This window comes from Malurus melanocephalus, unplaced genomic scaffold (assembly GCF_030028575.1).
Source record: "Malurus melanocephalus ecotype Western Australia unplaced genomic scaffold, MMel_1.1 scaffold_457, whole genome shotgun sequence".
NCBI lineage: Eukaryota > Metazoa > Chordata > Aves > Passeriformes > Maluridae > Malurus > Malurus melanocephalus.
Genome location: NW_026623689.1, coordinates 173314 through 198505, shown reverse-complemented (window position 1 = coordinate 198505; position 25192 = coordinate 173314). Strand labels below are relative to the sequence as shown.

Genomic DNA, 25192 nt, shown 5'->3' with positions numbered 1-25192 from the left:
TGTTGTAGTCTTTGTCTTCTTCTCAACCCCCTATGGAGGTTAAAAATGAAGAGAAACAAACAGAAACTGGCAGTGAGATTGTGCTGGACCTTCTCTCACTGGACCCCAATGCCCTGATGGTTTTGGGAGTCCCATGGGGCYACTCCTGGGGTCATCCAACCCCATGGCTGKTTTTATCCCTGCTGCTCTAGAGCTGTTTCCATCCGATAAAAAAGCCCACAAAAGAAGACTTTGTGGGTCTGTAACAGGGATGATGCCTTTCTCTTGCTCCAAGGAGCAGCACTTGGTGCACACACGCTGTAAGAACATCTCCGGAGCAGGACTTTGGAACAGCCCTGAGACCTCCTGGAGAGGTCAAGCACCCGTGCCTCTTGTCCTGGGTTATTCACAGCAGAACACTCAGGGTTTCAGGGCTCCACGTTCTGTGAGGTTCACGCTGCAGCTGCTGAAGCACAGTTCCAGTCCAGAGCAAGGCCAGGGCAAGCACATCCTTTGGGGGAAGATTTGGCTTAGGGCTAGCAACACTGGAGCAATGTCCARCCCCAGAAGGCTCAGATTTCTCCTGGGATGAGAAACAGGGTGAGGAGAAAAGCTTCCTCTGAAGACCAGAGCCGTGGAACAAGCTGGTATGTCCAGGAAGTTTGGCCCCTTCTCATTTTCAAATGAAACTGAAGAACTTTTGCTCCAGTGAGAGATGAATCCCGAACTGCTGGGGCTCCCACAGAAGTACCAAATCTCTTACTGTCTACCAGAGCATATTCTCTGCTCATCTTTAGTTGAATCCCTTCTTTAAGCCTCGGCCAAGAGCCAAAGACCTGATACAATGAAAGGTTTTACCACAAGTAAAAAAAGGAAGAGGATTCTGTGGGTTGAGATAAGAACAGTTTGATAACTGAAAGATCACAAAAATATGAAAATACCAATAATAACAGTGATGCTTCATACTACTAATGATAATAGCTGCAATTTTAAAAAAATGTTAAAAGAACACCCAAGGGAAACCAGGGTGCACAGTTCATGCTGCCCATCTGCTGGCCAATGCCCAGGCTGCCACTGAGAGCAATTGGAGGCTCCTGGCCAATTTCCCACAGTTTACATATGGGATATGATGTTCTGTGGTATGGGAATATCCCTCAGCTGTCCTGGCCATGCTTCCTTCAGCTTCCTGGGCAGCTCCTCACTGGCACAGCATAGGACAGTGGAAGGTCCTTAATTCGGAGTAACCTCAGCAACAGCTCAAACATCCCTGTGCTCTCAACATTATTCTCATCCCAAATCCAAACCACAGCCCTGGATCAGCTATGGAGAAGAAAATTAACTCTCTCCCAGAAAAACTAGGGCAGTATTCACTTCTTATCCTGACACTGATGGCGTGCCAGRTTCAACACTTCCCAGTACCCCATCACCTTTCCCTGCGCTCTGATGGATACACACACASAGTTCATTCCCTCAGTTGATGGACTATTCCTGTAAAAGTCCATTGTGTTCATTTTGACCAGGACTTTGGGTTCCATCGGTCTTTCAGGGCAGCAAAAGATTATTCCATTTTAATGCCAGTTCTTGCTCCATCACCACTGCGCTTGCTCAGTTTCATCCAAGTTCATCCTTTGCAAATGTGATGACCAGAGGGGAGCCAGGTTCAGATCCTGACAGTGCTGTGAGGTGCCCAGTGGGATGAGGAGCACATCAAAGTGCCCTAGAAGWGATGGTACACAGCATTATGTACCAACTAACTTCATGCAATTGAATTCTTTGGCTGTTCTCACCCCATATCAAATCCCCTTGAGGCACACGTTGGCCTTTCCAATCCTCCAGCAYTACCCACAAACTGCACCCAGGTCCTTGAGCAAAAGGAATCACACAGATGGGTTTGCCTTTGCCTGAGGCAGGAATAACCCAGATTGTTTTCTCCAGCATATATTTTATGTGGACTGCAGGAACTTCATCCCTTTCTGCTGTACCAAAAGATCTGTATTGGGCAGGGCCAGCTCAACTGGTGTTTATTGAGGAGTTGATGGCCTTTGCTAAATACGTATTCTAATGTGTGACAGTCCCACCACCCTCAGTGTCCTTTCACCAGCCCATTGTGGCATTTGAGTTTTCCAGAGGATGGTGTGGGATAGGGAAAAGTGAGCTGGTGGGTCATGTCATAAGGAAAAGGCATTTGTATCCCTTGTCACAGAATCACACGGTCACTGAGACCATTGTGATGACCAATGACCAATCCGTGATCAATGCCCACCTTGTTAAACAGACCAAGCACTGAGTGCCATGTCCAGGTACTCCTTGAACACCTCCAGGGATGGGCACTCCAAAACTCCCTGGGCAGCCCCTGCTGAGGCCTGACCACCCTTTCCGTGGAAAAATTCCTCCTGATACCCAACCTGCACATCCCCCRGCCCAACCTGAGGCTGTTYCCTCTTGTCCTGYCCCTGTTCCCTRGAGCASAGCCCRACCCCCCTGGCTGTCCCTCCTGTAAGGGASTTGTGCAGAGCCACAAGGTCCCCCCAGAGCCCCCTTTGCTCCAGGCTGAGCCCCTTCCCCAGCTCCCTCAGCCWCTCCTGGGGCTCCAKACCCTTCCCCAGCTCCKTTCCCTTCTCTGGACACACTCCAGCCCCTCARTGTCCCAGCCTTTGTCCTGGCTRGGTWTACCTTGRTCAGGTCAGGGTTTGATGTCCAAATCAGGACGAGAAGAGCTTTCCCTAGAGGAACACAGGAGATGGCCACGGAATTTAGGWGACTGTTTTGCTTCCTGATGGCAGCCAGCTTCCCTTCCTGCCTCTCTGCCTTCCTTCCTCACTCCAGCCTTGTTTGTGTCCTGTGGAAGAGAGGTCTCCAAGCAGCTCAGAGGAGGCAGCACCCCAACGTGRGGCCTGATGTCTTTGGGAGGACACAGCAGGAGAGTGTCTTGTGCCAGTGAGCACAACAGGGAGCATGTCACTGAGCCTGGGACAGCAATGACACCAAGTGGTGGCAGTGGACTTTCACTGCCATCCCTCTGAGCCGGCTCCTGCTCTGAGTCAGCCCCACAAGTGAAGACACAAATGTCACCGGTGAAGGTGACTTGTGTCCATTTATCTCACATCAGTGCTTTTCCCACTCCTGGCATCATGCCATGGCCCCAGGTTGTGCGGGAAGCCCAGGAAAGCAATGGCCACAGCTGTCCATGAGCTCCCAGGGCTTCCAAGAATCCGTGTCACAGCTCTGAACACTCCAGGGAAGTCACCCCAGTGACCCTGAGGGGCCTCCACGCATGTCCACTTGTGGTGTGCAGGAAGAGCAAGTTCTGCTGTGAGCAAGGACTTGAGCCCCAGCAGCAGAGGGAAGGGTCATCCTCAAGCCAGAGGAGCAATGAGAGCAAACCAGAGCTGGGAAAACATTCCAAGTGARGGATTTGATCATTTTCTAAGCCTGGGCACAAAGCTTTGGTCCTGGAACCTTACCAAGAACATGACCTKGTGAGCGATAGGACATTGTGCTGAGCCTGTGTATTCTGTGGGCCAGCAGGTAAATGTCACAAAAGTGAATGACAGGCCAGAGCCAGCAAATTGCCAAAAAATTATGAGCTTCCTCAAAAGCTTTCCTGACCCTCTCATTTGTAATCTAAATTCAGGAGGGAATGGGGGTTTAGGGCAGGAGTAGCTGTTTGCCTGTGAGGGGGAAACATTGGAACAGCCAAGCAGTGGACCCAGCCTTAGACCTGTAGGTTTTCAAGCCCTGAGTAACCTGGTCTGAGCCCAGGGCTCACCCTGCTTTGGGCAGACTGCTGGACTAGAGATCTGCTGAGATTTTGTCCAGCCCGAGTCATCCTGTGCTAGTAGGATGGTTTCCAAGGCAGGGGTGTTACTCAGACACTGCTCCAGTCTGTGCAGTATTCAGAGGAGGAGGAGGATGAAAAGATGCTCCATGGTGGAACATGCACCCTTTGAATGGACCACTGCCATGGAAGGCACCACCTGTGGAAAACTCCTCCGGGACAGAGCCCCTCCATTGCCCCTGCCTTCAGCTGCTGCTTCCACAAGCGCACTGAGTGTCACCTGCAGTGACAACAGGGAGCAAGAGAGCTGCTGAAAGTGAGCCTGGCAAAGAGGAGGGGAGCTGCTTTCCCCAGGTGTGAAAATGCCTGGGTGGGTTTGTTTGTTTCCAAAATGTGAATCGAACGCATAATTGATTGACAATAAATTAACTTCTATTCCCCAAGGTGAACCTGCTCTGCCCATGGCAGCAGACAACAGTGACCTCCCTGCTCTTTATCTCAACCTGGAAGAGAGGGAAGGATGGAGGGATGGGGACAGACAGGCAGGGTGGGTTCTGGCTGGGTCAGGGGCTGAATGAGGATCTTACCTGGGTATCTCATGGACAGGAACTTGCTCCCCTTCCAGTGTGCGTGACAGGGTGGTCCCATGACACACCAGGTCAGGAACCCCATTAGGCTGTCAGTCCCTCACACTGCTGGCTGAGGGGCATCTGGTTTCTTCCACTGTCAAACATAATCCACAGTGTCATTATTTTTCTTGCTAATAATTTGTTTTAAGCCAAAGCTTTGCWCCAGCTAATGAAAAGGTGATCTGGGGGTCATTCACATCCCARCACACAGAAGTGTCTGCCGGTCTGGGCCAAAAAAGTGCAGGTTAAAGGAAGGATTCCTGCATKAATGACTGCAAGACAGTGGGAAACCTGTTGAGCAAAGGTGATGGGAAGGACTCACAAAGGGAAGAGCTACAAGGGGTGTTACAGGGGGGTGTTAATCAGCAGATTGTAGTACCTGGGAGGCTTAAGGTGATGCTCYTCCCAGGGGCTGCAGGCAAGGAACAGCTCCAGCAAGGCAGAGGAGGTTTCACAGGATCTGAACTATCCTTGAAGGGATAGGGAGCATGGTRGAAAGGTCTCCCACCATGGCTTTGATCCCTCTACTAATTATCAGCATCTTCAGMTGCTTGATCATCCCTTGGCTTGCTGTGATGTGGCTCTGAGGTTTCTGTTCTTGGGAGAAGGGCTCCCCTKCTGTGGGAGATCAAAGGATCAGGTTGAATTTATCATCAGAATTGGGAAGAGCAGAGTGTGAAAGTTTATGCTTTCATTTATGACATCCCTCTGGGCTCTGCTGCCCAGTTTAGCTCGTCCTGGGGACATCCCCAGGGCCATGAACATGCTCTGAGGAGAGGCTGAGGCAGTAGCAATTGATCAGCTGGGTGCAGGGGAGATTCTGGATAAACCTTAAGAGCCCCTGCCAGTGCCTAAAGAGGCTCCAAGAGAACTGGACAGGGACTTCAAATAAGGGCCTGGAGGAATAGGGCAAGGGGGAATGGCTTCCCACTGCCAGAGGGCAGGGACAGATGGGAAATCGGGAAGGAATTGTTCYYTKTGAGGGTGGGGAGGCCCTGGCACAGGGTGCCCAGAGCAGCTGTGGCTGCCCCTGGATCCCTGGAAGTGCCCAAGACCAAGTTGGAGGGGGCTTGGAGCGCCCTGGGRTAGTGGAAGGTGTCCCTGCCCACGGAACACGGCCACAAGATGTTCTTCAAGATCCCTTCTTGCCCAAACCATTCTGTGAGGCCACGACCCTCAGGAGGGGCTGGCAGCCCCAGGGTGCATCGTGAGCAGCATTTTGAGAAGGTGCAGAACTAGAGTCTGCTCATGGGGCTGTTCCCTCACCCATTACAGCTCCTGGCTTCTTTCTCCAGCCCCCCTGAGCAACAGAGGGCCCTGGGRCGGCACCTCTGCCCCTGTGAGTGTTTAACCACATGGACAAGGTGAGGGTGCACCAAGTAATCATCCCAAAGTAGCCTCGAAATCAGACTGAGTGTTGGATGGCCTGGTCAATGAACACAATGGATGGTCTGGCCAATCAACACTGGGGCTGGGACTCYGAGTCAGAAATCCTGCCAGGGCTAGGACAAGATTTTGCTGGTAAAATCCTCAGCAAACAGGGTCACGAAGATCCGGTGGTGAGTGGTACRATCAGCTCACCAAATGTGATGTTGTGCCATGTCAGGGTCTCCTTYGGTGAGCAGAGGCTGCAGGGACTGAATCCAACCCCTCTGAGCTGCTGAGAGCTTCCCTTCACCCTGCCCCAAGATGCTCCCACTCCTCATTGTCCCTGCACAGGCCCTGGGGTCTGCCTTCCCACCCCCACAGAAAAGTCTATGCAAAGAGTTTTATTCACAGGGGACGTCAGACATCAAGAAAACACAAAACATACAGGAACTATACAGGGAGGCTCCACTTTTCACGCCATCGCTGCTAACACTACTACAGAAACAATAAATAAAATTGTGTTGCTACAGAAACCCACAAGGACGATGATCTCTTCTGTTCTCCACGCACAGCCGACCTTGCAGACCTTATCCTTCCCAGATGAACCTCTTCAGTTCGAGAAGTACTTCTCCAGCACCTTTGTTAACAGTCCCGTCTCCTACAAAACAAGACACGGCGGTGAGACATGGGGTCGTGCACACAACCCCCGCCATCAGCTGCCAGGTACCACAAACAGCCCGTCCTGCAGCGTGATGGCTCGGGACAGCACACGAGGAGGACACAGCCAGAAGCCTTCAGCTCTGCTCTAATGGCTGAACCATGACTGTCAGACGGCAGAGGGAAACATCACCATCCCAGTGAGGCAACAGCCACTGGGCTGAGTGCCATGGGAGAGCGACACAGCAGAGAATGTGAGAAGGCAATAAGAGACAGAAAGCACAACAGGGAAGAGTCACAGAGGGGTTTGTGAGATTGACCACAGATCCTAGAGTAACGCAGGGCAGCACCTGCCTTCAGGCAGAAGGGCTCTGCCCACAGCCCTGGAGCTCTTCCACTCCGTGTACACGGTCTCTGTATCCTGGGGAGTTCATGCCACACACCCAGGGACTGACAGAGGATGGGCAGGATCCTCCTCTGCTCGCTCAATCCTTGTCACATGAGGCGACATGGCAGCACTGCAAAGGCCCAGTATGATGAGAGCCAAGCCCTGTCTGCCACACGTGGTTGGAAAGCTGAGATGGAAGYGACAGATCCCGAGCAGGGCATGGACAGTGAATTTCACAGGCCAGGGCTACAAAAAAGCCTGTGAGGAAGGTGGGAACACAGCACACAGATCAGTTCAGGCTGGGTGCTCACATCTGGTGTCCAACAACAGTCACACTGAGGGGAAAGCTGTCAGGGTGGCAGGAATTTGGACTGGCACCATGTCAACCACAAGAGCAAGAAAAAGTAAGGTTACACAGAACAGTAGAACCTGGGCAGCACTCAGAGGCACCAGGGAGAAGCAGTTCTGTAATATCCACCACAGCACAGAGGTGAGGATGCCCTGGGAATGGGCGGGAGAAACAAGCAGGAGGTCAGGAGCTGGGGAAGTGAGGTGCCAAAGAGCAAAACCAAAACCAGCCCCCAGCAACGGACCAGGGCACTGGCTAAAAAGAGGCTTCAGGCTTTGGGAAGAGAAAGTGAGGGGCAGGAGCCAGCTGCACATCAAGCAGCTCAGTTGTGATGCCACGCATGTGCAGGGCATCCCACCTTCCCCCACGACGGTCGCAGCCAAATCACTCTCCAGCAGCAGAGCTTTGTCACCCAGTGCCACACCTGGCCAGCAGCTGCCCCTGAGCACTGGGAATGAGCACTGGCAGGGCTGGCAGGGCTCTGGCACACAGCTGGAACCCGTGGAGCAGCACCAGCGCTTGGGGCAGCCTCTGCACAGTCACATCTGCAACGAGAGCAGTGACCTATGCAGGAAGTACTTTTACCAAACTCACACCACACACTCACAAACAAGGCAGGGCAGCACACCCACCAGCTCTYCCATCCCCTCAGCAAGTGCCCTCCTGCTCAGAGTCTCCTCAGAGAGGATGAGGAAGGGCCCAGAATCTCCCTCGTCTCCTTTGCAGCTGCATCCCAGAAGCAAACACTGCAGCAGCAAAGCACACTACAGACGGAGTAGGATGCGCTCACACCTTCAGCTGGATCTTCACTGTGTAAAGCTCTCTACCCGATGGGAACAGCTCTCTAGGAAGCCTCAGTTTACCTTAATCTTCTAAAAGGAAGTCAAGAAGGTGCTTGAACAAMCAATGGCACTCTGGCTCCCAGCCCTGCAACTCTGCTCCATCTGTGCCTTCCCAAAAAAAGCAGAGGAGCAAGCCGTACCTAACCCTGGATAGCACGAGTAGCTTTACCTGTGTGCAGTGTTACTGGATAAGTCCTCAGGCTCCTGGCTCAGTGGGACAGCGTTGGGGGGAYTGACCTAACAGGATTTCATCCCTTAAGACTCCCAGTTACTTCCTGCAGTGACTGGAAAGGRTGAGACACCAGGGAAGTGTGCAGGAGGCAACAGACAAGCAGAGCCACACAGACTGAGTAATTCCATCTCTGGACTGAGCAATTCCATCTCCACATCCTGCCTGAGGTTCTGTGTCTGTGCATGGCTCCCAGGGGTAGGTTTTCCGCTAAGAACTGAGTGAGCTCCAAGGTAAAAGCCAAAGTGAGGAGGCTGAGGATCTGCTGCACACAGTGAGACCAGCGGAGCTCCTGCTCACTCCCTGCTCCCCAAAACCTGCTCTGCAGCAGCAGGGCCAGCCTCCCCTCTGCAAAGCTTCGTGCCCCCAGTGCTGAGGGATCCCAATCACAGTGACACAGAGTCRAAGCTCTTTGCTTGACAGATGCCTTTCCCTTCACATACTGCTTCCCTCTAGGTCCCTATCTGCAGAAATAASAGGAAGAAAGGATTTCCCTGTCCCTGGAAAGCGGGACACCACGGTAGCCACAGTGGCCACCATCCTCTTCTACATCAGGCTGAGGAAGACCCACTCAGTAAAAACCCCTGGGTTGGAGATCACTACTGCCACGGCTCCATCATAGGGTTCCTTGTTCATCCTCACACCCCTCCCAAGCACCTGTCACCGCCCAGCCAGACACAAGCCTCAAGACACTTCTCCTCTGTCCCTTCATGGCTGGTCTTAAGAAGTGATTTAAGGAGGGTTAAAAGGAGGTGAAGAGGGGAATGCACCTCTAGCAGCCGCACAGGTGCTCCCATCTCCAGCACAGCTCCTTCCACCTCCCTGCTCTGAGCATCTCCCCCCATCTAAGTCAATATTCACCTGGTCAGTGAGGTCGTATTTTCCTTGGTTCTCGTCCAGTAGCCTTTCCTGCAAGAGGATTTTCAGGAGCTCCCGGGTCAGCAGTTCCATCATGTCCTCCAGCAGGGCTCGTAGAGAGGGACCAAAGACCACTGGCATGGCAGGYTCCTCTGGAGACTCCAGGTGTGGGGAGGCTGTGACGCTCTTCTTCCCCATGAAGTGACCTGCAACACCACACATGGTGTGTCTGGGGTGGGGCGGGGAGGGTGCCCCRCACCGGCACAAATCAACGAGGAGCACCGAGTGACCTAATGCCCAAACCAGTTGAGTCGAGGGAAACCCAGAAACCCCAGGTTCTCAGTCCGCACGGGACTTTTGGGAAACTTCCCTCTCTGTCCCTGCCGACAGGATGTCTGGGGTTACAGGGATGCTGCCCAGGAATGCTGAACCTCAYACCCAGGGATGTCGGACCCGATGGGGATGCTGGACCTGACACCATCTGAGGATGCAGATGGAGGTGGCTTCACCCCTCCCCTAGTCTCCCCCTGCCCACCGTGCTCCTGCCAGCATCCCCCTCGCACCGCGGGGCCCGRGGGAGCAGAGGGCTCCGCACAAGCAGCCACGGGACGCTCGGGGAGGCAGGAGGTCGCCGTGCCCCGCACACCCCGAGTGTCCCTGTCCGCCCCCCCGCCCGGTACCTGTGGCCCAGAGGTTGCCGCGGGGGTTGACCTTGATCTTGGCGGCCTGGCTGCGGTGCTCGGCGAAGTCGAGGTGGACGGCGGGTCCCAGCGCGGCTCCGCAGAGCAGCAGCAGGAGGCAGCGCAGCGCCATCACCTCCGCGGGACCCGCGCCCGCCGCCGCCGCCGCCCGTTTATAGGAGCGGGGCGGGACCGCGCTCCGCCCCCAGCGCCCCGCCCCGGGCTGGCACACCCGACCCTCCGCTTGTGCCCACCGTGCGGCACCGTGACAGACCCGCCACCGAGTCTGACCCCCCCTTCCCAAACCTCTCCGTCATGGCTCGTCCGTGCTCCCACCTTCTCCACGCCGCCTTCTAGCACTGGAAATCAGCCATGAGCTTCGTTTCCAGCTTAAACTCAAACCTGTCTCCCAGTACATCGACTTGCACACCTGATTAGCGGCATGGATCATCCGAGGATCCTGTTCTTGAGCACCTGCCAGTTCTGCCCAGCTCCTTCACCTTCCAGAGCAGCCTCCCAGAAGATCCCACGCGCATCTCTCTGCAGAGGGTGAGCACCTGAGCTGTGGATCACTTCTCACCTTTTCCACTCCCTCTGAGATTTTGCTCACCATTTTTTCCTGATCACTACACCCAAACCCTCCAGGGATTATCACGTTCTGCACGAGCTCCTCCTTTTCCATTAATGGGAAGGAGCTGTGCCCAGCCATGCCAGGGACACAGACAGTGGGGACCTGGGACACAGACCATGTGTGTCCAGGGCTCAAGTGACGTGAAATCCAGAGGACACTGGAAGCATTTGATTGGAGGGCTCCAAGACACATGTTGGGCTGTTTCTTCTTGTCCTTCGGCTGTAGCCCAGAGGGACTCCTCTGGGTTCCATATTTACACAGGGATACTCTCAGGGTCTGGACTCACAGGTTGGGGTGAGGTCTGGTGGGCGTCAGACACAGTCCTGGCAGATCCATAGTGACGAGGAGGGCCTGGGACCAGGTCAAGCCAGTCACTCAGACACTGCTGACTTCCCACAACATCAATCAATGACAGACACAAAGGGATGGAAATTCAGGGTGTCTGGAAAAGGCATTAGGTATAGGAAAGGCAGGACAAGGAGGAGGATGTGAGGTCCAGAGAAGGYGCTGGATGTGAAGGAAGATCCTGGTGCTGCCTAGTACTGGCACAGCTGAAGTCTGGTTTCTCCTCATCCTGGGGAAGGGGTGTTTTTTGGGAAACTGAGCAGCAATCCTCCACTGCGGGGAAGAGCAAGCTGAAGGGTTACCTGTAGGATTAGGGAGGATGAAGCCAGGGATAAAGTGATCCCAATTACAGAGGGCAGAGGAAAGAGCCCTGGGCAATTATGGCAGCAACTGAAGCGTGACAGGGTTAAGTGCCAGTCCTTCAGTGCCCCTCACAGGCAGCCCCAGGGACAAGGGATGAGCTGTGGGAAGCTGCAGTGTTTCAAACAGGATGAAGGCTTTTGCACTGCTGTAATTAAATGCACAACCCATATCTTCCTTCTTTTTCAGCTGGTGTTACCTCAGCCAAGGTGGGAGCAGAGGAACGAGTATTTTCCATCACAGTGGCACTGCTAGGCAAGTTTGGGAAAAGCTGGGAAATCAGGGAATTCCTGCCCTGTTGCAGTGTCACCGTAAAGCCTCAGAAACTAAGGGCATGTCAGATTAATTGCTGAGTACTGAAGCTTGACCACATGATGTGTGTGTGGGAGATGTGAGCCCATAACCCTGATTTCAAGCCAGCAAAGAGCAATGGAACAGCTACACAGAGACAGGACGGAGGATGGAAGGGGGAGCTCAGTGCAGGGCAGCCAGTGGAGCTTTACTGGAAAACAACTGGTGAGAGGATCCTGAGCTCAGCACTCACTAAGCAGCAGCAGCACCAGCACCGTGATCCAGGCAGAGCTCTGGGAACAACTCCTTCCTCCACAGCAGCATCGGGAAATACCAGCCCCTGACACCAACAGAGACCATGTTTTCTCTGGATTTTCCTGTCTTCACAAAGAAGTGATGTTGTTCCTAATTTTGGGGAAAATAATTGGCATCCAGGACCTGCTTGGGAAGGGCACCAGGACCTGAGCTCCAGACCTTGGTCACCAGCCTCATGGGGTTTGTGGTAGATGYTCTGCTTCTGCCTTTGTTCCTTTGGTGGGTCAGAGCAAGACACCCAACCTGGAGCCCGCAGGGACTTCCAGCATTCCAGGTAGGAGTTGCCACTGCAGTGCTCCTCCACCACTTGCTCTCTCCAGCTCAGCAGAGATTCACCTTTCCAACAGCTACCAGCCTCCAAGGGAATCATCCCAGCTTGTCTGTCAAAAAAGCTGTAGAATTTCTACTTTATAAATCAATTGTGCTGGCAGAGGTCAGCACACCAACTTCCACAGGTGATGCAGGAGATGCGGCATTGGCTCCAGAGGAAAATGGCAGGCTGCTGATGGTTATGTCCTCGAGGCAGAGGAGGGTCTGCACAGAACTACCCCTCCCCTCTCCCTGGGATTTACCCTCTGGTGCTGGGTGAGAGCAGCCCTGCACAGCCCCATACCCTCCAGGAATGTCCCTTCCCACCCAAAACAGCTCGAAGCTCCAGGGATCTTCAGCTTCTCCAGATGCCTGCAGCTGGAGGGAGCAAGGGTTGTTTTGCTCTGTTTTCCCACAACAATCCCCACACACCATTTTCTCTGGATGGCTGCTGACCACAGAACTGACATTTTCACAGCACAATCTGTAACAACCCTGATGTTCCAGATGGTAACACTTAACTTGGAACCCGTTGTTTTATAAATAGAGTTAAAATTGTTTTTTCCCCCTGTGCACCATTTTATATTCATGTACATTTAAATTTCATCTTTTTTATATTACCCAGTCTCCTCCCACGTCCCTTTTCCCTTCTGTTCTTTACCTTTTAGCAAATTATTTCCCCTGTAAGGATCTCACCACCTGTTCCAGGGCTGCTTCTCCTCTTCAGGAGCCTTTGTGTAGGGACCTCACCAAATACCTTTGGGAAATCCAGGTAGATGATCCCTGTGGGTTCACCTTGCTCATAAGCCTCCTAATTCCTTCAACAAGTTTCAAGTATWCTCTTAGGGTGTCCTGTTCCTTATCACCTGTGCCCTGCTCCTGTCCATGTAGGGATGAGCAGTAACAGACCTGTGAAACAGGCCCTAGTAGCATATCCTCTAAATATATCTAAAGATGAAGCAGGATTTCACCAGGTAAGAAAGAACACCACAACTAAGCAAAATAAATGGATGTAAAAACTGCACAGACAAGAGGGCCTCACTAACAAATGTTACAGACCAACCTGGAAAGCACTTTAATGCAAGGTCYGTTTTCTTTTTCTCTGCTTTGCATTCCAGGTCTGAAGTCCTCAGCACTAGAAAGACATGGACCAGTTGGAGCAAGTCCAGACACGGCCACAAAGATGCTGAGGGCTGGAGCCCCTCTGCTCTGGAGCCAGGCTGGGAGAGCTGGGGGTGCTCACCTGGAGAAGGATCCAGGGAGAGCTCAGAGCCCCTGCCAGGRYCTAAAGGGGCTCCASGAGAGCTGGRGAGGGGCTTCAAARAAGGGCCTGGAGGGACAGGACAAGGGGKAATAGCTTCCCACTGCCAGAGGACAGGGTCAGAYRGGATATTGGGAAAAGATGCTTGGCTGAGAGGGTRGTGAGGCCCTGGCACAGACTGCCCAGAGCAGCTGTGGCTATCCYGGGAAGTGTCCAAGGCCAGGTTGGATGGGGCTTGGAGCAACCTGGGATAGTGGAAGGTGTCTATGCCCTTGGCATGGAGTGCAACTGGATGGGYTTTAATGTCCCTTCCAGCCCAAATCATTCTGAGCTTCCAYGCTTTGGTACCTTGGGCATTGACTCTGCATCTCCCAGGGAGGCTGGCCAGTGAGAGTCCATGCTGTGGAGTTCAGGCCTCCCAAGCCCTGCAAAAATCCACCTGGGTAGGCAAATGTGTKCTCAAAACTGATGGCTCTAATAAAAAAAAAACAAATACAAAGAGCAATGGCCTCAAATGTCCCTATCTGTCTCCTTCACAGAGCTCCTGGTGCAAATAAAACTCCTAGTAGCAGTTAAGTTGCTTCAGCCTCTTCACCACTTTTCCACAGCCAGGTCCTGCCACATGCCTGAGGGTCTATTTTGATGCATTTTTCTCTTATTTACAAAGATTAAATCCCTCTGTTACATCCACAGGCAATAGCTGTTGTTTATAAAACACAAAATTTGAAATCTTGCACATCTTGTTTTCAACTCATTTTCAATTTTCATTTAAGCTGTAAATGAGCTGTGGTTTTCCCTGAGGTCTCCCTCTCACTCCACGCCTGCTGGACATATTACAAATAACTGCTCTGCAAGAAGACTTAAGAGAAGAAAATTGTGTTTTCTTGCAAGCAAGTTCAGGCCCAGCTCAGAAGTATCCCAGCCRAAAACAGACAAAAGATGAGGAGCTGGGCAGAAGGAGCAAGAGACTGAGAGCCTCTGCTCCATCCTGAATCACAGAGGGTGGTTTTATAGTAAATCCCTGTTTAGGCTCTTCTACTCTGTGAAGGTATTTCCCCCAAGGTTTAYGGGACCCTGCTAGATCAGGCACTCACAGGTCCTGCTAGGATTGAACAAATATATGAATTTTCCCATGAGCTGGAGCAGCTTTCACACACAATGTGCTCAACAAGCAGGGCCAGCACACAGAGGCAGGTCGTGCTCCATGGGGAAGCAGGACTGTGTGATGGAGCTGGCAGGCTTTTACAGCAACTGAGGAATAAGCAGGGATGAGCAAACATGAAGAAGGGCTCTCATAGCTGGGCAGACTAGGAACCAGCAGCAAAGCCATCCAATTATGGCAAAATAGAACCACTGAATCAGATTTCTCAGGAAAGCCCCTGCRTCCTATCTGAATCCAACATGCTCAGGTAGGTGGATCTATCCCTGCAGAGACGTGAGAATCTGGATGCAGATGACAAAGGGACAGAAGTGTCTCGAGSCTGGGGTGGGGTGCTGGTTTGTCTCCTCCCAGTGATGAGAGGGTCAGATCAGCCACCCACCACACATCAACTCCCACCCTGAGCTGCTGACACTGTTGGAACAGCACTGGCTGGGCTCTTCTGGCATCACCCCAGAGCACCTTCCAGGAYGGAACCAGGATTCATCTGATTCAGCCACTGAGTCACTGACACCATGTGGGTCATACAAAGAGCTGCTTTGCACTGCCCCTGCTCTGGCACAGGAGCCATCCCCCAGGCACAAGCTCTAAGCACCTCTCCTCTCTTCCTTCTCTCCTTCTCTGTCTCTTCTCCTTCTGGCCAACTTGKGGCACATCCTGGGGGCTGCATGCTGGGTTTGCATTCTGTATTTCCCCTGCAGAGTGGTCTTCAAGCCATGCATGGACCAGGTTTCATTTTGAAAATGCTCTCCTTGGAAAAAATACACTTGACCTGTTCTCAATTTTAAAGGCAGGAGAATCACCATGATATAACCCAATCCCATTAAAGACATCAGGGAACTGACCATCTAACAAATCTGAGCCCTGTGAATCCCTGCAAAGCAATAAGCAGGGACAGATCTGGGTGAACCACCGTGATGCTCATTGCTGTTTAATCAACAACTGCGTGTTCAAGCATCGTAAATACACAAAACCAGCCTCTGTCTCATGGAGCTGTAGCTCGCAGCACGTCACCCTCACAGCTCATCTCCCAACCATCACGCTCTGGCTTATGCATTTAGCTTTSAGAAGAAAAAAAATCACCTACCAGAATTCCAGCAGCAATCAGACATAGCCCAGCATGAAACATCTCCTGCCCGTGAAGGAATCCATGCCCTCAACTGCAGATATGACTGAACAGTAATTAAGCACTGGACAAGCTACCAGAAAACCTGCCCTGTTTGGCTGTAACCACAACAGAGACAGGAGCAATCAGCCCTGGCAGATTTTTTTCTTTCTTTTTTTYCTCCTTGATRAACCAGACTGTTCAACACCCACATACTTTACAAGCAAATCCCACTCCTGTGGTGACACCAAGATCTCCATCCATTTCCAAAGCCTCCAGTGTCAGTGGCTTTGCTGAAGCTGCCCAGACAGTTACATCTTAAAAAAAAAAAAAAGTAGCATAAAACCGAAATAAAACACAAGCACATCAAGTTCTACCATCAACCCCCCTGACTCTGCAGGAGCTCAGCAGTGCTCCCAAACACTTCAGCATCAGCACCCAACCAGCCGAGATCCTGCTCACTCCGTGGCTTTTCTGCTCAGCAAAGCAGAATAAATCTGSTGGGGATGGAGCCAGCAAAAACTCYGTGTCATCCTGCCCCCACATCCCCAGTTTCCAGCCCATGCAGGCTCATCCCCAGCACCGTCTTATCCTACTGTGGAAGGAAAAATGCTGCTGGAATGCAGGAGGTGAGRTGGGAGGGGGCACAAGAGGTGGTGKGTGTTGGAGCAGTGAGGGGGTTGAGTGCTCGTTTATCYTCACCCTAATTAGATTCAACTCATTTCATGACTGCAGGTAACAGAACCACATTCTCAGCTGCACAGAGCTGCACAGGCAGAACAGGGGCTGCAGAGATGAACCCCCAAATGCCACACGGCAGCCCCTGGTTTAGGGCAATTGCTCCTGTTCTACAAGCACCTGCAGGCCCTGGAGARGAGCCCCCAAAGGTGGGCTGCAGTGAGCTCCAGTACCCCTCAACCCAAGCACCCTRCATTTTTGAAGCACTTTCTGCTCAATTCCTTCACACAGCACCATGTGAGGGCTGCCCACACCCTCCTCCCAGAGCCTGCACTGGCCATGTCCCCCAGCCCWGGGACTCCTGACACCACTTGACACCCCCTGGACACATCATCTGGCCAAAGAACTGGGGTCTCAGCAGYTGGAGAGCTAATCCTTGCTCTATAGTCCTTTGTCTTTAGCCTTTTTTTTTCATTAATTCAACTCAGCGACAGGAGCACAACTGCTTTTGTATGTTGTGCAGAATTTTGGAGGTGTGGAAGGGAGGATTCAGAGAGCAGCAGCAGCAGCACTCCCAGCAAGTGCTCACGGGGAGGTGTTGATTGGCAGCCTTCAGATGAGTTCAACTCAGCCCTTTGTGTGAGCCCAAGTCTAAAACCCACTTATGCACAAARCTGTTCAAGCTGAAGGCAAAGCAGGGACAGGCTCCAGCTCAGCACGAGCAGCAAAGGCAGAAATGCTGCTCCAGCCCTCAGGAAGGTGCTCCACAGTGATGACAGCTCTCCAAGATTCCATGTGCTYTCATTGCTGCCTGAGTTTGACTTTTGACAGAACATTCYACCCTTAAATCAAGTATTACAGAAAAACTAACCAGACTCTCCTCTCAAGGACTCTAACATTGGGGCAGGAGATACAGATTTTATAACCATTTTTATTAGGAAGTTATGACTACAAAGAGCCGCCGGCCCAAGACTCAGTGCTGGGGGTTGAACCTGGTCTCAGACTCTTTGCATTGCCCTACAAGTGACTTTCGCTTTATCCTACACAGGGAACAAAGAACCTGGTAACACTAAAACCAGACAAATGGTCCCATGGACATAACTAATGGCACAATTCACCTCCAGAGATGGGAGAGACCTGACAAACCCAATGAGGGACATATGCAAGAAACTGCAAACAGCCATAAACACCCCACTGCATTTTGTCCTTGCTTTTCCTGACTGTTTTGCTTTTCACAAGCCACATGTGGCTGCAGTGACCATCTGCAATAATCCCTGTTGCTCTGGAATCCTGGAGCAGACATGGAGAAGAGCTGATAAGCTGCAGCATCGCTGCCTTGCATCTCTTTCCTGGGCTCTCTCTGACAACACCTGCACCAGCAGGATTACAAACCTGAATGAGAAGCTCAGAAAAGACAGCTGCTGCACAAGGTGACAAGTGGGTTTTTTATCTCAGACTTCAGGGCAGTCTGTAGCTCTCAGCTGAGCTGTGAGACATGGCCAGCTGGAGACCTGAAACCCTTTTTCAAAACAAAGCAATTTTTATAACTGCATCCTGCTAAATCATCCCTGCCAAAGAGCTGTGGGTATTTCCCACCTCAGTCCTTCAGTTACCTAGTGCCACAATGCACAAAGTAATCCTTTGCCATATTCTGCTCCGAACACCTTCCAGTCTTTAAGCAGATTATTTTAGTGTGATTTACAGAAACACAGAAAAATGGAACAATCTACAGCTCAGGACAGATTATTCTCCAAAAGGATGTGAGAGGAGCAGCTGCTACTGCTCTGTTAAGAGAGGACAAGCTAGATAGTGGCTCTAGGAGTCCGCAACAGCAAAGCCCAGGTATCCCCCAGAACCTGGACTAGGAGGCTGCTCTCATCAGAGCAGTAACAAAGAATGTGGCAAGAGGCAAAATCTTTATTCTAGTTCTGAACTGGAAAAAAACCATCATGGCTACAGCTCGCCATTGGACAATTCAGTCAGCACAGGGAGGGGGCACCAGGCCAGACCAGGCACAGACTGAAGACACAGTCCCAGAGGCACTTGGAGAGGAAGCTCAGCTTCAAAATACAAGCACTAAACAGTTTGACTCAATTTTTTAATATAAAAATTCACTAAAAAGGCTAAAATGTGACAAACCATCGGAAATACTGTGACAAACATTCGCCCTTACGCAGTAAAAACCAAAATAAACCCAAACTGACAAGAAGCTTTGAAATGCGTGTTTTCTTCTTTCTCCTGGCACATYGGACCATCAGCCACTTAAAACTAGAAAAATCCATGGCACCTTCACCCGTAGTTCAGGGACTACTCTCGATGGACCAGCACAAATAAACCCAGTAAAAAGAGGACTGCATACTGGAAGAGAGAGCAGAGGAGACACAGGAGTGCACACTCATCTACAGCAGTAAACATGCAGGGCACAGGGCTCTGCCTGTGTTCAAATGAAGAAATTTTAGCTGGGGTGGGAAAAGCAGGCAGGAAATTGAAGAGTTCTTACCTTAAATTTTGGATAATCATTCATTAAGATAGTCACTATTCCAATATAGGGCACAAATCTACAAAAATAAAAGTTTCCTTAAAACRAACACTATTCCAGGGTGCAGAGGGAGAGTCACACAAGCATCCTGAGGGCTGTGATCAGCAGGCTGGGGACCTCCTCCTCGGCAGGAAGGCTGTGGCAGTAGGGCTGAGTGACAACCAGCCCCAGAGTGTGTTTTAGCCTTTGCTGACTCAGATCTCACTTGCCTGCTAAGGCTTAGCCTCCCAGGATAAATTTGATGACAATTCTGATGAGGCCTGAGCACACCCTGCCCTTACATCCATGTCCACCCAACATCAACATCTCAAGATGCAACTAACAACTTGATGCCTTTGCTTAGGCCAAACTAGAACTGAACTGAACTCCACACTCTCAGGCAGGTTACAAAACCCAACAGGGTCAGCTCAGCACCAGGGAGGATTTACCAGATGGCTTTGGGGGATGGCAGTGTGAAAAGTCGCATCATTTTCAACTTCACCTACCCTCTTGCTCGTCCTACTACGTCCTTCTTCTCCAGCCAGTGCTGCCCCTGCTTGTAGAGCCCTCTGTCATCCACAGCGTTGTTGTCTCCCTTTGTCAGAAATTTGATGTCTCCATTTTGCCTGGTAAAGACAAGACAACCAGGTAAGGCAGGACAGGAACTTGTTAAAAGCTGTTCTACAATAAGCATGGAGAAACCAACACAAGGGCACTAGAAGCAACCTGTCCTAAAATTCAAGCAGGATAAAAAAGGGAAACTCCGTCAAATGAAGTAGAAAGCAAACGGTTTGGAAAAAACTGCCATGGGAAGAATGAATTCTGGCCCCAGCCAAGCTTTCCAGCAGAGTTTCAGAACAGAACCAACAGGATGAGCCATTTCCAGCGCAGGCTCAGCTACTGCATCTTGGCTTTTGACCATTTTTTTGTTGACGCTTCTCTTCCTTCACACAGATGTGGGTTCTGCTCCCTGCTACCACCCAAAAGGAGAGGTTGGGGTTGAAGCACATAGCTCTACACAGCAGTGGGCAGAAGCAAGCGTAGAAACTTAGAACTGATTAGGAAAGGGAGACAGAAAAAAAAAGTAGTACCATGATGACACTGCATGAACTCATGATGTGCCTACATCTGGAATGCTCTGGGCAATGCTGACCCCCCAGATCCTTTTCTGCAATGGAGAGAAGAACTGGCAAAGGTTGAAAAATGGTTAACAAGGCCTGGAACCACTTCCACACAAGAAATTACAGACCAGGACTCTTCAGTCTGGAAAAGACAGAACTGATGGGAGATATGACATAGTCCACCACAAATGACAGCAACAATCAAATAGCTTTTCACTGTCTCCTCCAATGCAAGAGTCAGAGGGCACCAAAAAGAGCTCAGAAGTTAAAACCAGGCAGAGAAGGTGCTATGCAGAAATATACACAGTGCAAACTAAACCACGTCTATCTGCAAAGGTATTTTGGCTGACTAAAATTTATACTGGTTCAAAAATTGACCAGATACTCCATGTAAAGGAAGAAATGAGGCTATTCATAAAGAACTAGGACCTAGTGTTTGAAATTGTAACCTGCAGAAGGCAGGAAAAATATCACAACATACTCTCCCTAATCATTAATTCATCCTTGAGATGAATTAATTAGCTAGCCAGAAATGGGATCCCAGAGCAAATGAATCTTTGCTTTGACCAGAAAAAAGCTTTATAGATCCTTTCCCAGCCATTCCCATTCAGATGCCTGACAGCAGCTCATGCCACTACTCAGGGAATGGCCACTGTCACCTTCCTGTGGCACCTGCAGGCAGGTGCTGAGCAGGAGCATCCTCAGTGCTTGAATCTCAGCTCTGATAGAAATGACAGATGGAAGGCAGAATGGGAAAGCACGTGGCTCTGTGGAGCTCAGGCTGTTTGCATCTTGCCTGAACACCAACAGGTTCCTTGACAGGAGAAGCTCGGAAAGGAAAAAGGGAAAAAACCCTCAGCTCTTTCTCCAAAGTACATCTGGCTTGTTGTGTGGGAGCAAGAAACAATCCAGGAGCATAGAGACATTGTCTGAAGAACGATACAGATTCCCAAAGGTGCAGATAATGCAGTTTAGCTCTGAAGAGTGACGCCATAGGAGTGCAACACCTTATTGAGCAGAGTCAAGGCTCTGTCACAACGTGGAGCGAGAAACTCATGGTGCACTTCTCTGCTGTCTGAGGTGAGTGAAGTCTGGTCTGGCTGCCCTGCTGCAAAACCACTAAGTAAATTTTGATTGCAGACTCACTTAGTAATAAAGAATTAACTCAATTTTGTGCTGACACAAGAAGAAAAGGCCAGCAAGTAACAGACATTTTCCACTGACACAATACTGACGTGAACTGGGGCCTGAGTTGCCCCAAAATGTATAGAGAACACTATTTCTGTTTTCCAGCATTTTGACACTCCGGTCAGCTTCTGCAGACTTTTCACTTCCAAACTGGCACTAGAAAATTAGTCTTAAAATAGTGATAGAAGCATCTGATACCCAAAACCTGCCTTCAGCTCCCTGCTTCAGGTCACAGAATGGTCTTTCAGTTTATCTCTCCTAATMTAAAGATTAGGTTTGTGTTTGGTTATTTCAGATAAAAACAGTTTCACTTTAGAGAATCCAGGAYTAGCACTATTAACTGATCGTATTTTTAAATTGGAAGTATCAAAGAAAAACRCTTTGAAAAGTGACATTGTTCAAAGTTCTGGGTACAGAATAAATATGAACAGCAAAGAATGTGCTCTGCCTACTGGGAGAGGCACCGTTCCCTCCGAGTCAGAATTTCAGTGGTGTATTTATGTGCACGAGGCTGGTCAGCTTTGAGAAGGAATGTGAGGACAAGGGGGAATGGCTTCCCACTGCCAGGTTACATGGGATATTGGGATGAAATTCTTCCCTGTGAGGGTGGGGAGGCCTTGGCACAGGTTGCCCAGAGAAGCTGTGGCTGCCCCATCTCAGGAAGTATCCAAGGCCAGGCTGGATGGGGCTTGGAGCAACCTGGGATAGCAGAAGGTGTCCYTGCCCATGGCAGGGGGTGGAATGAGACCGGTTTTGAGGGCCCTTCCAACCCTAACAATTCCATGATTCTACAGTTTGGAGAATCCAGGATACTGGCATGGACTTCCAGCTTGTGCCTTCTGCTGGATGATCTTTACAAGCAAACCAAGGAGGGCAGACATTGTCTGTCTGAAACTTTCATGCTACTTCCTACAGCACCTAGATATCTATGATTGACATCCCACCCACTCTTTTACCCAAGGAGATGGAGAATAATACCAGTTARGAAAATATCAGCAGTAGAACCCCCCAGATTATTGACGTACTTCTCATGGATTTTCAGGACACGATGGACTATAGGAATTTCCCTTCCTTCTATCCTAAAGACAACTATTTCTCCCACTCTGATCGGATCTTCAATTCGGTTCGTGAGGAACAGGAGATCGCCTCTGTGGAAAGCAGGCTCCATACTCCCACTGAAAGAGAGGAGAGGAACAATTGAACAATATTGAAACCTCAGAACTGGGTTTCAGAGTTTATAGTCCTTTAAGAAAAAYCTCACAAGAACYTCAATGAGAGAGAGRARCTGTGGATGCCCCATTCMTGGAAGTGTTCAAGACCAGGCTGAAACTTTGGTGAAGAGGTTTCAAGAAAACCACCTTGGAGACTAGGCAACTGTGTAACCTCTACTGAAATAAGGTTTTCAATCACCATATTGCGAACAGTTTGGATTTGTTGGGAGAAGAGCACTGCCAGAACCTGGTGTTACAAGCAGATCCAAAGGGAAAAGCCTTCATAACAAGCAAAAAGCTGAGGAACGCTATCTTTTGGTTTGTGAGCTCACCATTGGCAGGGCAATGCTGGCTGCTCYGTAATGCTGGGAAGTCTTGTTAATTTATTTTTTGCAGATAAATAGACTATCMTCAGGAACAAAACACTGAAAACATCAGGCTCTTGCATTTCCATCTGGAATAGACACAAGGACTTGCCAAAAATTTGTTACGGCGATTCATCACTTTGCTTAATGATCTCATTTCAGCACCACAACTCAAGTTACTTTTCTTTTGTCTTGTAAATGGCCATTGTTACCAACAATGTATCCTTCCTAATTCCACATAAATAATGCAAAACAGAACTATGAACTTCAAGTGTCACTTGCATTTGTGTTTTATCTCCATAGAGCACAGCAGCCRCTGTTCAGAACAGCAGATCACATCACTGAAGAGGGGACATGACCTCATGGCCCCTGTCTTGCTTAGTGGGAGGAACAGTGGAAACATCTGCCCTGTGATTCACATCAGGAGAAAGTTCAGGTAATTGGCACTTGGTCATAGCATTACAGCATTTCTACATCATGAACAGTGACACAGAAAAACACAGAAAAGGCCAATGTGGCCACAGAGCAGGCCCTGTGCAGTATCTGTGCTAGCATCTGATGGCAGCYCAGGAAATTTGTCCCAGGCAGCAGAAGGATGGGAGCAACACTGGTGGTACCCACTGCAGGGCACTGCAGCAAGGACAACAGGTGACACCCAAAACATCCAGTTACAGAATGACAACCCTTAAGCTCAGAACCAGCTCTGAATGGACCACCATTGAATCATAGCAGATAGGTTGTAAGGAACCTTAAAGACTATCCCRTTCCACCACCTACTATGGCCAGRGACACCTGTCCAGCCTAGCCTRGAACACTTCCAGGAATGGGGCAGCCACAGCTTCTTTGGGCAACCCGTGCCCGAACCTCTTCGCCCTCACAGGGAAGGATTTCTTCACAATGACCCACGTAACCCTGCCCTCAGGCAGTAAGAAGCCATTGTTCCATCACTACCTGCCCGGCTATGAAGACCCTCTCCCTCTTTTTCACCAGCCATCTTAAGCCCAATCCAGGCTGACAGAGCGAGGTGAGATGCTGAYTCTACCCACTCCCTCTTCCCTCACTATTCCCTCGTCTCGATTTCTAAGGAGCCTCCATCYGCCCCATCCCTGTGGGGATCCCCCTCGAGGGCCCGGCGATTCCCCAGCCCGGTTAAACCCCTGAGGGTTTAAGCCCCCGCAACCCGGGACTGACCTTAGCACCACCACGATGGGGCTCTCGCTGCCCGTCACCACCATCAGCCCCTTCCAGATCATGAGGGCGGAGGACACGATCATGCCGAAGTTCAACACCTGGTAGTACAGCTGAGGGGGAGGGTGTCGGTCAGGCCCCGCCGCCCGAGCACGGCAGGGCGGACCGGCCGCACCCGCCCCCCGCTATTCCCCCCCGGCCCCGCCGGCACCTGCCGCTTGTTCATGCGCCGCACATCGTCCAGAAAGTCCAGCGACAGCATCGCCGCCGCCGCCGCCACCACCGCCCGCACGGCCCCGCTTCCGTTTCCGCCCGCGCTGCTGCCGCGTCACCGCCGCTTCCGTCCCGCGAGGAGCTGGCGCGGCTGAGGGGCGCTCCGGACCCGGGAGAGCCCCCGCAGAGCCCACACAGCCCACAGAGCCCACACACCCGAGAGCCCCCGCAGAGCCCACACAGCCCACAGAGCCCACACAGCCCACAGAGCCCACACACCCGAGAGCCCCCGCAGAGCCCACACAGCCCACAGAGCCCACACACCCGAGAGCCCCCGCAGAGCCCACAGACACCACAGACCCGCGAGCAGCCCACAGAGCCAACAGACTGCACAGAGCCCACACAGCCCACAGACCCCACAGACCCGCGAGCACCCCACACAGCTCACAGAGCCCACACACCCGAGAGCCCCCCCCAGACCCCACAGAGCCCACACACCCAACAGACCCCCCCCACACACTCCACACACCCAACAGACCCCACAGACTCCACACACCCAACACCCCACACACACACCCGACAGTCTACACACCCCACATCCAGCCGACACTCCACAACCACCAAAACACCCCTCCAACTGAAACACCACTTCCAGAGCTGCTCCACCCAACCAAAAGCCATCCAACCAAAGCCCAATTATTTTGATGACTCTTCCAATCACTACCCCATCCAGTGAACACCCCATGCGGCCAATACCCATGAACCAACACCCAGGTGACACCCATCCACCTCACACYCCATTAATGCAACATCTCATCTAATCTACACCCCCATCTAACTGACACACCACCCAACCACGCCCCATCCTACCAACACACCACATCCAACCAACATGCCACATCCAATCTCTACTCCACCAAAACACCATCCAATATACAGACAGCCCCAACAGGCCATACCCAAGCATGGCAAGACCAGATGGTGACAAGCCCAAGCAAGGAGATAAATAGTTCTTAAATTATTTAAACATCATCAGAGTAAACAATAATGAGCGGAGTTCTGGCTCAACAGAATGAAAAAATAATGGTATAGAAGGTAATTATATTACACAAAGCGTGGGTGTGACAGGGAATGAGGGAGGAAAGAGAGAGTCAATGTGACTACATGGAAAGAAACA

The 25192-nt window shown here is 51.1% G+C and overlaps 2 protein-coding genes and 1 long non-coding RNA gene across 7 annotated transcripts; all 3 read right to left on the bottom strand.

The window, feature by feature from the left end:
* Nucleotides 1-80: 80 nt before the first annotated feature.
* Nucleotides 81-4898, bottom strand: LOC130582040 (uncharacterized). 2 transcript variants are annotated; one of them, XR_008966286.1, is made up of 4 exons: nt 4766-4898; nt 4345-4480; nt 2653-2818; nt 81-1696 (listed from the first exon to the last, which is right to left on the bottom strand). It is a non-coding gene; the product is annotated as an uncharacterized LOC130582040 (long non-coding RNA). The 2 variants fall into 2 exon arrangements; XR_008966285.1 differs by having other exon boundaries at nt 4345-4898.
* A 1242-nt stretch (nt 4899-6140) lies between these two features.
* Nucleotides 6141-9963, bottom strand: NMB (neuromedin B). The gene is made up of 3 exons (XM_057380522.1): nt 9758-9963; nt 9081-9283; nt 6141-6412 (listed from the first exon to the last, which is right to left on the bottom strand). The coding sequence occupies exons 1-3, from the start codon at nt 9888-9890 to the stop codon at nt 6365-6367; spliced, it is 384 nt and encodes a 127-aa protein (XP_057236505.1). The 5' UTR covers nt 9891-9963; the 3' UTR covers nt 6141-6364.
* On the bottom strand, nt 9236-24181 carry SEC11A (SEC11 homolog A, signal peptidase complex subunit). Of its 4 annotated transcripts, XM_057380519.1 has the most exons (7): nt 24014-24181; nt 23806-23915; nt 22064-22213; nt 19236-19355; nt 18712-18769; nt 10188-10297; nt 9236-9283 (listed from the first exon to the last, which is right to left on the bottom strand). In XM_057380519.1, exons 1-6 carry the CDS (start codon nt 24062-24064, stop codon nt 10205-10207), a joined length of 582 nt encoding a protein of 193 aa, XP_057236502.1. In that variant the 5' UTR covers nt 24065-24181; the 3' UTR covers nt 9236-9283; nt 10188-10204. The 4 variants fall into 4 exon arrangements, with proteins under 4 accessions (XP_057236502.1, XP_057236501.1, XP_057236503.1 ...); XM_057380518.1 differs by lacking the exon at nt 9236-9283 and having other exon boundaries at nt 10141-10297; XM_057380520.1 differs by lacking the exons at nt 9236-9283; nt 10188-10297 and adding an exon at nt 13316-18569 and having other exon boundaries at nt 24014-24173.
* Nucleotides 24182-25192: the final 1011 nt, after the last annotated feature.

Coding starts and splice junctions, on each gene's coding strand:
- SEC11A (XM_057380519.1), bottom strand. CDS start 24,064: ATGCTGTCGCTGGACTTTCTGGACGATGTGCGGCGCATGAACAAGCGG. Junction 22,214..23,805: donor CCCATCGTGGTGGTGCTAAG/GTCAGTCCCGGG, acceptor CCTCTCTTTCAG/TGGGAGTATGGAGCCTGCTT. Junction 19,356..22,063: donor GTCCTGAAAATCCATGAGAA/GTACGTCAATAA, acceptor TGTCTTTACCAG/GCAAAATGGAGACATCAAAT.